Source organism: Dromaius novaehollandiae, chromosome W (genome assembly GCF_036370855.1).
Source record: "Dromaius novaehollandiae isolate bDroNov1 chromosome W, bDroNov1.hap1, whole genome shotgun sequence".
NCBI lineage: Eukaryota > Metazoa > Chordata > Aves > Casuariiformes > Dromaiidae > Dromaius > Dromaius novaehollandiae.
In genome coordinates this window covers 47,247,132-47,259,359 of record NC_088130.1, presented here as the reverse complement: position 1 = coordinate 47,259,359, position 12,228 = coordinate 47,247,132, and the positions used below count along the sequence as shown (strand labels likewise).

The following is a 12,228-nucleotide window of genomic DNA, read 5'->3' as shown; positions in this document are numbered from 1 at the left end:
ATAGATATATAAAAATTGGTAGGAAATGGTCAAGATAATATCCTTTGTAAAACATAACAGGCCAATTACACTTCTTCTGTGTGTATATTATCACTGTCAGTGCCGTGAAGAATTAAGTGTGCCCTACAATAAAAGAAGTTCAGTTCATTGGATGAATAATTCCTGAATTTATTAGCCTGTGTACAACCATTAGTAAAGGCTGTGATGACAGATCCTGCTACATGTAGGAATGGTAGCAGCTCTGGTTTTCCAGGCTATCCACAGGGCTAACATACTTTTCTATTTCTCTCTGTGTGATTTTTTTTCCTTAAACACCCAGCAACTTTGCTCATGTAAGATTGGTGGAACAGGGGTGTTACTTTTTCTTTTTTTTCTTTTTTCCCCCCTTTGTTTTTTCGGTTTTCTGGTAGCCCAGTGCAGACACTGTGCACTAGTACAGAAGCATGAGATTTTCTGCATGTGCCTGCTGCCTTTCATTTGCCCATGACACTTCACAGACATGGAAGTTTGCAAGTTTACTGAGCATGCATAACACTGCTCATAAACACCCTAACTTTCTGAATCAGAACCCTAAGTCCATGTTTCCCACCTTCCTGTAGATAGATACACCGCCTCCCCAGCCTAAGGTCCCAATTCCATTCTCTTTCCACATCCCATACCACCTTACCTGTATCTCCACACCAAGACTGTAATCCCATGCCATTTCCCCTCATCCCATTATTATTCTGTCACTCTCACTCCTCTGACCCTATAGTCGAGACTTCCCTAAACTCATAGTCCTACCCATTTATGGTACAATTTATCTCATCAGCCCACAGCAGTTTGCCTCATTCTGCTTCCCTGTCCTGAAATGAGAAGTGCCTGTTCTTGCTGGCTTGTACAGGCATTGTGGCTGCATAAGCATCTTGTCTGGGCAAAGGTTCATATCTTGTAGCTTCTTCAAAACGCAGAGCCTAAAGCAGCAGCAGCAGCAGTAGTTGCTGCTTTTTGAAGCGTCTCAGGTAATAGCCTTTGATATGCTACCACCATCTGTGGAGGCTTGAATTAAATGCTATACTGAAAATGAGGACAACTGAGAGCATCATTTTAAATAGTGAAATTTTATTTTAAAGTGTCTACTTTAATTTGATTTTAATCCATGAGGAAAATAAGGAAAAGATGGTGCTTGTAATGGCAATTTCTGCATTAAAAATATGCCTCTCTAAATTTCTGGAACTGAAGAATTCAAAAGAGAATAACAACACAACTCCCAAGTTTTTTCCGCAATTAAAATTCTAATAATTCAGGTTGTGACTTGAGATCCTTGAATAAAAGGCACTAAAGAAACTCCAGCTACTTTGATGGTAATTAATTGAATGCTGTTATCCAATTAGGTCTTTTAACTCTCCGTCAGATTGTTTTGAGCAAGGTTGATCAGGCACTCCATACAAAGCCATTTGTTGACCCAGCAGATGAATATGCCAAAAACTGCATGGAGATTCTAGGAATACCTGCAACCCCAGGTATGTTACCATGAAGCTTTTGTATGGCATATCCAAATGCTTTGATTGAACATACTTTACTTTTCCGATAATGCTTGTCATGGGCTGGGGGAAGGTTTTCATAGAAGAATCTGGTTCATGGACCTGAAATGATTACTTTGAAACTTGGGATGATCTTAATGATCTCTTCATCCTAAGGAAGGTGAAGGTAAATGTAAAACTTAACCTTTTGCAGATTATATTTTGGAGTGATTTGACATGAACAGGGTCTGCATTAAGTGTTCTGTCACATCTGCATCAGATGTATAACTGGCCTAAAATGGGAAACAGGGTTTCCTTTATAGGCAGTGGAGTATAGTTGACACTTCTAGAGGCATACTTAGACCCTTTTGTTAGAAGTATCAGATCAGTTGATACAGATGCATTATTAAATCAAATGCAGTAATTTCTTTGTTGAATATAGTACTTCAGCTATACAAAAAAATTAAGTACATTAATGTTAATATACTTTTTAAGGAACAAGCATGCCAGCTACTTTTGGACATCTGGCAGGTGGTTATGATGGCCAGTACTATGGATACCTGTGGAGTGAAGTGTTTTCCATGGACATTTTTTATAGCTGCTTTAAACAAGAGGGAATAATGAATCCAAAGGTAGGTGCTGAATAATTTTTACACAAGAATTCAGTTGCGGTTTATCTCTAAAACCAGATTTATTGCAATCAGCATGATCCATAGGTTTAATGTCTCAAGTACTTCTACTGCATCTCTCAAATTCAGCAGAACAAAACAAGATGGTGTATAAGTAACTTTGTTGCTTTAGAAAACCATCTGAAAATTTCCAAGAGCCATTTAGATTTTAATGTAATTCTTACATCAGATCAAATATTTACAATTATTTTATGACTCTTAATACATATTTTCTGTGTTACGTTGACCAATGCCACCGCCTTTAATTTTGTGCTGAGACCCATACTCTTCCACTGCAAGAGCAGATGCATGTTATTCTACTGTGAAAACTGTATGATAAAAGTGCTCTATTTCCATAATAGTACCTCAAGTGTATGCTGTTTTTATGTAGTTATTATTTAGAAAACTAGATTTATTTTGAGCTTCCTCTTTCACAGCACAGCATAACCCACTATTTTTTTGCTTCTTTAATTTTTCTCCCAAATGGCTTTCAAAGTTTAAATTGTTGATGGGTTCTAGATTTACTGGTCTCTTTACCCCCGTGTAATCCTTTGACTTTTCTTGCCGCCAGCAGAAAGGAAGGTCAGTTAGTGGTGTCCTTAGTAGCCCTGCCAGTTCTGGTGATCTTTTGTGTTTTTCAGAGATTATAGTATTAGACCTGTGACTGGGGATGCTGCAGCTCTATCATGGGAAAGATCTTTTGGTGTTCCTGCCCCCCTCACTCATCTTCTGGAGTTCAGCAGCCAGCACTAGCTCTTCCTTCCCTCTATCCAGTAACTGTATACAGGGAGAAGTGGAGGAGAGAGTAGAAAGTGCTTGACTTCCCTATTCCTCTCCTGGAATTTGCCCTCATTCCTCTCTTTCTTTATCACAGCAACCAAAACTACTAGAAACAAAACAAGATTAAACCTTGACCTGGACAAAGAGAGGAGTCCCAAGAGGAGATGGGGTAGGAGCCAGATGACCGGGGGTAGTGATTAGGCCAATGAGTGTTGTGGGAAAAGGGGTTTTATGAGGAAGGAAGCAAATTGAAGAGTTTGAGTAGAGGTGACACAACATTTGGAGGTCAAGGTTGATTTGGAAGTTCGAGGGATTCATGACAGGCACATGTGAGGGTAAAGCACCCTTGCTTGTTAGACTAAACTATCGTATCCCAGTAATTTGAGAAATGTTGTCATTCATAGAGGAGGAAAGAAGAAATGGCAAGTTAAATAAGAGAACAGAATAACTTTTAAGAAAAATTGCTGTTGACACAGATGTTAAAAAAAGATATTTTGGGAGGAGTTAAACAATATCTTTTGAGCTGCTTGCAGTTGGGAGAGGTGGAGTAGGGTGCTGGTGCTGGGCCTGTGGGACTTAGCGTCACTTTTCTGTTCTGGCATGCGCACGCGTGTGCGCACACCCCCCTTCAGTGTCATCACAGACCTTTTTCCTGTTATCTTCACTGCCTTCCCTCAAAACTCTTTTCTGAATGATCGTGTAGTCAAAACCCTAAGCTGCATTTTCCAGAATTGCTCTGTGACCTTTACTTCTCCCTAGGGATTAAAGTGCCCTTTATTCTGATTTTCTGTAGGTTTTTGTTTTCTTTCTTTGTCTTTGTATGGGAGGCTTTGAGAATAATTTAATCATGCTAGGAGCAAGTGGATGTTTACTGTGCTTCAGCTAAAAGGCTACTGGTGCCTCTTTTAATGTGAAGCCTGCTGTCCCAGCTAAGAAGTGAGGAAGAAAAATGGTTATTCTAGTGTGTATACCATGTGTATGTGTGTGTCTGTCTGTCTTTCACACACATGCAGACAGACACACAGACAGACAGACACACTCTCTCTCTCTCCCTTGCTCTCTGCTTGGGTGCTCATGTAGGTCCCTCTTCAGAGCAATACAATCTTCTCCAATCAGTTATCTTTTACTTCCATTCCCTTTAAGCACAATACAGTTCCCCAAGATGGGTCAAATAATCTTTTATAAACAAATACTAGATACCAGTATGATGGCACAAGTAATTTTTTGTAAAAAATACTAGATACCAGTATGTTTTTTCTGTTTATTCATATTTCATTGTATTTAGATTTAGACTAGTTTTCAGAACAGCAGGAAAGGAAAACAGTTATGGTATCATGACTAAGGTTTTTAGAAATTTGGCTTACCTCTTCCTGTTAGAATAAAACCTCTCTTCCTGTTTTGAGCAACAGATATAGAAACTAGTTTGAGGTTGTATCTATAACAACTCTTTAGCAAACACTTAACTCTGTAGCTTCCTCAGCTGTCAAACTCCTCAATTCAAGTGCATTGTCTGAAGTTGTCTCTGGTCTCCCTAGAACTGGGTGATGTGCTGTCTCTGTGGAGAAGAACTTGTTTTACCGACACCAAAGATTAGTTTTACTCAGATAATTAAAAGGAACAGTTTCTTCATCTGTGCTAACGTTCAGGCAGCTGATGCAATCAGCAAAATATAAGCAATGCTGAAGTGATTTTTTGTTTCATTTTAGTTTTTCCAGCTGTTCATTGCGATGATGCAACTAGAAATGCAATTAAGTCTTGGAAGTCCATTAGTTAAAAGGACCTACACTTGTTTTGCAGTACAGCTATCAGGAAGCTGTGTAGTCCTATAATCTCATACCTTTGAGGTGGAAGAAGTATATAGGTATATATACAAAGGCTAAAAAGAAAAACTTTGTTTTCTTCAATGTAAAAAATAAAAGTATTTAGGACTTCTGTCTGCAAAATAATATTTTCTCATTGATATTCATGTCTTAGAGGCCCAAAATACTTCAGGTACATTCTTTGAAGTATGACTTGTTAAGAAGGCCCCTATATTTTACTGTTGTCTCAGAAGCTCTTGATTCATTCTTTTTAAAGACACTCATTCCTTCTAAAGTAATGTTTCTTCCTGTAAATGTAAAATATGAGTTGAGTTTCCATTACTTTAAGATACTTTGATAGGGAAGTTAGATATGTTTACACATATAATATGTGTATATGTGCCATGTTATTCCACAGTGCTATATATAGAAGAACTATCATCTGTTGTCCAAAGAGACAGCAGAGAAACTATGAAATTATTAAAAGAGTATGGATGTTAGGTTCCCTTTTGCTGGCTGTCAGTCAGGGGGATAATCCATTACTGAAGATTGTGTGGAGATTGTGGGTGTGAGCTACACCTGGAACATCTGCCAGAAACTGGGCACATTATGTGATTATAACTTCCAAAACTGTAGAACCACAAGAAAAAGTATTCCTCTTAGAGAATAGGTTAAACTTCTGCTGTCTTGAGCCTTCCAACGAATCTCAATTATACTTGTGGTATATTCTGGATTTGGTTTTAAGTGCATCTGGAAGGAGAGAAGCTGTTTTATCTTCTGTAGGTTTTTAGATACACAACAAATACAGAGAAGAGGCAATTTGCAAGATGAGAAATACTAACATTCTGTTTTACCTTTTATCAGGCTGGGATGAAATACAGAAACCTTATTTTGAAACCTGGAGGATCTTTGGATGGGATGGATATGCTTCAAAATTTCTTGGAGCGTAAACCAAGCCAGAGAGCTTTCCTATTGAGTAAGGGATTGTACGTTCAGTAAAACTATGGTTCCTTTGTAATGGCATATGATTATGAAATGAGCTGGAAATGTCAGTGTATTTCACACCTTATGTATCATTCTAGGTCACTTGGGTCACATTTCGATCATTTTTTTTAATTGTAAAAATAATGTGACTTTTTAATTGCAAAGGGCTACAAAATTCAACACATTGGAAAAAATTCTGAGATGTGCAGAAGCTGATAAATTTGGATGGTAATTTATTTGTGAATTGTTATGAAATAATCAATATGGGGAGTTGCTGCCCTCTCTCTCTTTTAATAGATGCATTTAAACTGTGTCTTGTGATTGAATTTTAAACTTGGGGGGAGAAGGAGGAAGGGCACTACCAGCAATAAAAGAAATAGATGCATTTTTATTCTCTATTCTTCTGTGGTATTGATGGCTTACAAATGTGTGTGTGGGAGAGAAGGTGCATTTGCTTTCATCGTGATTTGGGCTCAGTCTAGCTTCCCGACAAATTTCAAGACTGAGAGCCTTCTCCCAAACAGCTTTACAGCTGAGATATTTGTGTGATACCTTTATATTTCGTTCTGATGCATGTTAAATTATTGTATTGTTTATGAAATTATACTATATAACTAAAAACAAAAAATAAGACTAATGTGAACTACCCTTTTATTCCCTTCATTGAGGAGAAACAGGCAAAATCTATGAGCCTGGCAGTTCTCCCACTACTTTTTTTTTTTTTGTTGATGATCACTAGTCAGATCTTTGTTTTCCAAATTATACCAATGGTGACAATTGCTAACAAGTCATACTTGAACAATTATAATGGTTTCAGTTGATTTGTGAAGTATTTTGAAAAAAATATGCATGCACACACACGTGTGCACACGCGCACATACGTATAAAGGAGAAGAGGAAGAATAACTCCTCTGTGTGAATGGTAAAAGTCAGTCCAGGATTTTTACTGGTCCTATCCAGTGTGGTGTGCAGAGATGTCAAAAAAAAAGGTTCAGAGATTTCATGATTTCAGCTGTTTGAGTGTGAAAGTAACCCAGGAGTTATTTTGCAGCTTTTCTGAAAGATCAGCAGAAATGTCTTACAAGCCAATTCTACATCCCAAATAAAACTGCTGATCCAAGTGCACTATTTCTGTCTTCAGATATCATACCTTGTTTTGGTATTACAACGTTCATATGAACAAAACTTTCATTTGGTTACCAGTTAGCATTTCTTAGACATTTCAGCCATAGCTGTAAATATGGTTGGTATTTTATTTGTTGGTTCAACCACAAAATGAGAAAATGTGCCTGGTCAACTCAAAAGACTTCTTCCTCTTTTTCTAGTGGAAGAAAACCAAAAGCATTCACTTGAGGTCAAATCTCTGTGTTTCAGGGAAAAAAACCCTGTGAATCTTAAGTTGAAACTTTTTTTTTTATTTAAGGCATTTCAACTGAGAGGGGGAAGAAAAAGATTGTATTCATTTCCACTTGAGTTTTTGTTCCAAAATGGAAAATTTGACAGGACTTATTTTCGAACTACACTGGTTACAAATGTGAGGAAACTTTAGAAGTTTATAGCCAAAATGTATAAACTATTTAGTTTTATCACAGAACATAAGTAAATGAATTCTAACTCTCACAGTCAGTTACATTTTTATAACCCAGTTGTGTTGGGATCATGAAAATATGATGTATGAAAGTCACATAAGTGAGAACCTCTTGAACAGTAAGTATTCAAAAGAACAACTATAGAGAAAAGGTCAGGAGACTGATTCTTTGTACAGAATGGATGCAAGATTATCATAAAAGCTACATTAAAAGCCTACATTAATTTCTGTTACATTCTGACTGGATTTGGAAGTATTTTGCTTGCTTTCTTTTTAAACAGCTATTTAAATTATTGTGATCCTGTCTTGTCAAAGAGTTTTTTTCTATTCATACCATGATGGTAGTTTTGATGAACTAAAATGTTGCATAAAGCTGCTAAGCAGTACTTTCCAGAAATGAATCTTCAAATCTAAGCAATGGAAGTTTTATTAAGAAGCAAAATGTAGTATTTCTTTTACAGCTGCTAGGCAGATTTCCACATGAGGGAGACCTTTCTCTGCATAAACCAGAAGTCTCAGGTTAAACTAGATAATTGCAAATGCAGTAATCGTAAACAAAATTATGTCATGATAATATTTAAAAGTTAGGCTTAGGACAGTACTGATGGTAACGATTATAATTTAATTGACTGGCTCTTCCTTTTTCAGCTCTTCAGAGTATGCATGTTATGCAGTAAATTGTAACTGAGATAAACTGCAGGAAAATGCCTAGTATTATATGTATATGTATGTGAAAATGCCTACATGAATGTATAGACTTTCATTGTCATCAGCTGGATATCCTTGTGTGTAGGGAGAAGTGAAACGTAAACCATGTTGTGCCCCACAGATGTGTATTATGATCTATACTTGTCCCAAAGAATAGAAAGCATTTTTTGCCATTAGTTTTTATCAAAGCCAGCTCCCTCAATCTGCATCAGACAGTAACTAAGCCAGATAATCTATGCCTAAAACTGCACTCAAGGCAGAAGGTTAACAGGTAACATTGTGAGGTTCTTCTGAAACATCTTATGTGGTAACACATCAAACTTGTCTGCTGATTTTTATATCAGCTTCTTGGAGTTCTCATTTCTTATTGCAAAGACATGATCTTGGAATGAAAAAGATAACCAGGATAAAGACATCTTTTCTGTTCTTGCAGTGAAACTTTCCATTGTAGGCATGAAGCTTGTCTATACAGGAAACAAGCTTATTCTGACACTGTTCCAAGGCTGTGAAATAAAATCCCCCAAGAAAATAGGGAAACGTTATCATAATCTTATGTTTTAGAAACAAGAGCTAATTGCCTTGACACTGCACAGAAACAATCATACTCGTTCAAACATGCTGAAAGGTAGGTACCTGGCAAAAGCAGCCTATTTCAGAGTTTCTAAACCCATGCTTCAATTCAAATTCAAAACTTCTAAAACTTCTATTTATTCCAACCCAACTTTATGTTCACTGTAATAAAGAAATGAAAAAGTTGTTTTAATTTGTAATCTTAGTCTGGAGCAAACTGTTGCCTTCTCAAGTTAATATATTATTTCTTTATAATTCCATTGTATTTAGGATTAATTTTTTCCTGCACCAGAAACTCAAATTGGACTTTGGCTGACTTCACAACAAAAGCTTCAAATGAAAGGCAAAGGATAAAATTGGAGACTCAACAGAGGGGTAACTCAGGAAGTGGTTAACAGCTAATGGCTTTCCAGGCATTCTGCTTCTCCACTGCAAAAGATGGAATGAGTTGGGCATGAGATGGCTAGATGATGGTCTCAGCAGTCCCTACTGCTGGTCAGCTGATGTAGGTCCAGCATGTAGGCTGCCTCTGGATTGCTTGCAAGCCATATGGCCCAACCTGAATGGTAAAAAGGCTGAAGGAAAGGTTTAAATTTTGTTGTAACTGAAGAAAGTCTTGAACTTCTCTGAGCCTTGGAGACTCAGTTAATATGCTGACTCAGTAAAGGGAACTGTAAGGCTTAGAGTCCGTGTTTGTAGAGATCAAATGGAATATTTGCTCTGACACTTGAGCTTCTAATGCTATTACAATTAGTTTTCCTGTGCAGATAGTTCTGTTGTATATTAGTGTGTAATATAATGTGCATTTTGGGGGAGAGGAACCAAAACCTTGCTCATTTTAATCAGTAATCAGGGTCAGCCAACTGCTGATCTTGTTTTTCACACCATTGTATTAAACACTGTTTTAATAGATTATCAGGCAGCAAGTAATTCTAATGCTTACAGTTATTTGGTATCGGAGAAGTAAAATTACTGCAAGAAATGAATCACAAGGTCAAGTTATGTTTCCCCTCTGAAAAATGAAACCATTTCCAAATGCATTTGAAAATGTGGGTAGCAGTTGAGTTAAATGGAGATTCTTGGAGGGGTTTTCCAAAAGCACGGAGTTGGTTGCACCGGGAGTGGTAAGGACAGAGCTGGCAGCTGGGGATGGGGTGAGTGGGAGTTGCATGTCTGGAGGTGTGGAGGACTGAACCAGTTACTGGAAGGATTAGAGAGGTTAGATGTCAGGAGTAAGGTTATGTGGTAGCTCATGCCAAAGGAAAAGGGAGGAAAGCAGTAGGTGGAAGGATGAAGTTGAAGTGGGGTATTTTCACAATGGCTGTAGAAGAGTTGGGGTGAATGTCAGGGTTAAAAATAGCAAGGAAAAAAGACAGTATCTCTGTGCATACTGATTTATGAAAAGCTACTGAATGCTTTTTATTACTTTACAAATTAAAAACAACACATGCTCATATTTATCTCTGGATAGCTATAGATCCTTATCTTTTCATTAACATGTCAAGAAACATGAGATTATGCACAGCATATTGCTTGAATACTTCTGCTTCTTCCTGGCATCTGGATATTATTTCTTTTTTAACCATCTTTTACTTTATGAATATATGTTAAATAATATTTTCCCATTGTAGAAATAAAAAATGTGATGTTATGGGGGAAATTCAGTTTATGGGGCTGGCAGTCCCATATACCTAATCATCATTGGCAAGTGTAAAAAGTATAGATGATAGAAAAGAAATGGCACCAAGCAACAAATAATCTATTTTAGATCTGATTAGGATAGATAAAGACAAATTAATTACTGGATTAGAAGTTGGTGGTTGCCTAGAAACCAATAATCATGACCTAATTTTGTTCAGTATTGATTAACAGAACAGACTCAACCAATACTTGCTCACACTATACTGCCGATGGATTAAAAGGGCGAAATATTTCATTGCTAAGGAGGCCAATGAGTAAAATTAATTGGAAGAAAAAGTGTGAATGAGAAGTGGTAGGACTTTCAAAATTAAATGGCCAAAAAACCCCACAGTTTCACAACTTTAAAAGAGAACAGTTCTGCCTAAGAACCAATCTGTTTATCAGTAAAACAACTATTAGAAATAAATGAAACAGAAATGGGGGGTCAGGAGTAGGAAATAGATATAACATGAGGAATTGTAAAGTGTCAAAAAATGATAAAGGTAAGGGCATCAAGAAGAAAACTAAGAATGAAAGGTTTATGGTCAATAAGATGTAGAAGTTAATATAGTAAGAATCAAGGAAATCTCTTTTGTCTTACAGACCCTGTGCTAGATGGAAATGCTAATATTGTTAATGACAAAAAAGACAATTCTTCATTTAGTGTTTCTGTTCTGCATTTCGAAAGAAGCAGCATGATGTAAGCATACCATATGAGAACAATCGGGTACTTTCCAGTCCATTATGAAGTGAGGAGGATATTAAGCAATATCCACTAAGAATAAACATTTTTAAATGAGTAGGATTGAATAACTTGCACTCTACAAACCTACAAGAATTGGTAGGTTCCCCACACACACACTGCTGTTAATTTGGGGTTACCAGGTATATGCCATTGTAGTAGAACAGTGCTAATGAGTTCTGTTGTTCCAAAAGGGCAAGTAGGTGACTATTGGTCAGAGAGACTGAAATCAGTCTTCAGCAAATCAATGGGAAAATAAATATTGTTCTTCTGCTGAAGAATTAAATGATGAGCATAATTAATTCAGTGTAAGTAGTTTTACGGAAAACGACTTTTGTCAGATAAGTCCGATTTAATCATTTACAGTCATTACAAGCCTGACAAAGGTGATTGTAGAAAGGCTGATGTAAGGGCTATTTGACTTAGTGTTATGTGTTTTCTTTCAAAATAACACTATGTGGTATCAATAGAGAATATGTTTAACGGATTAAGAGCTAGCTAACTGTTCTCAGAGAGTACTTGTTGGTTTAAAATTATCATTGAACAGGGTCTACACAGTCTACAGTGATCTAAGTTCCTCAGGGATCAGTAGAAGACCTGGCAGAATTCAATACTTTACTCAGATATCTGAAAATAATGTAACATCACTGGTGATAAAATCTTCAAATAACCCAGAAAAGCAGTCACACAGAGTTCTCTGTATTGTTTGAGAGCTTGAGGCATTAAATCTAAAAATTTCTGTAACATGGACAAAGTTACACATCTGATAACTAAAAATACAGGCCATGACTACAGCTTGGTGGACTGTATTCTAAAAGGTACAGCCTTTTGAAAGTATCTAAAGGCTGGTTATAGTAGTCAGTTTGATGCAAATTGTTATGAGATTATGGGAAAAATGGTTAAAACAATCTCGTGATGGATGAGTGCAAGAGTATTGCATAAGAGCAGGTTATTGATACTACTTCTGTGTATAGCAGTGGTAAAATGGGCACAGCAATTGCATGTGGTTTTGGTGCTCATATTTTTAAGTGAAGGTAGTTAGGAGTTCATAGGTGGCTCTGTATGTAACATATAGTTAAGCTGTGGAAATCCTTACCAAGACTGCTGTAGATGCCAGAAGTTTATGTATTTTCAGAATAAGACTCAACAAGTTCCAGTCTTGGAAAAGAAATCCATGGGGGGTAACTAAATACCCCCGATTCAGGAA

At 36.9% G+C, this 12,228-nt stretch overlaps 1 protein-coding gene across 1 annotated transcript in view; it reads left to right on the top strand.

Annotated features, from left to right (window-relative positions):
- The window catches only part of NLN (neurolysin), a 39,635-nt gene extending 33,517 nt beyond the window's left edge, over window positions 1-6,118 (top strand). Inside the window, exons 11-13 of the mRNA XM_064499939.1 lie at window positions 1,374-1,502; window positions 1,998-2,134; window positions 5,614-6,118. Coding sequence (XP_064356009.1) covers window positions 1,374-1,502; window positions 1,998-2,134; window positions 5,614-5,748 — 401 coding nt within the window. The 3' untranslated portion in view covers window positions 5,749-6,118. The remainder of the gene's footprint in view (window positions 1-1,373; window positions 1,503-1,997; window positions 2,135-5,613) is intronic.
- Window positions 6,119-12,228: the final 6,110 nt, after the last annotated feature.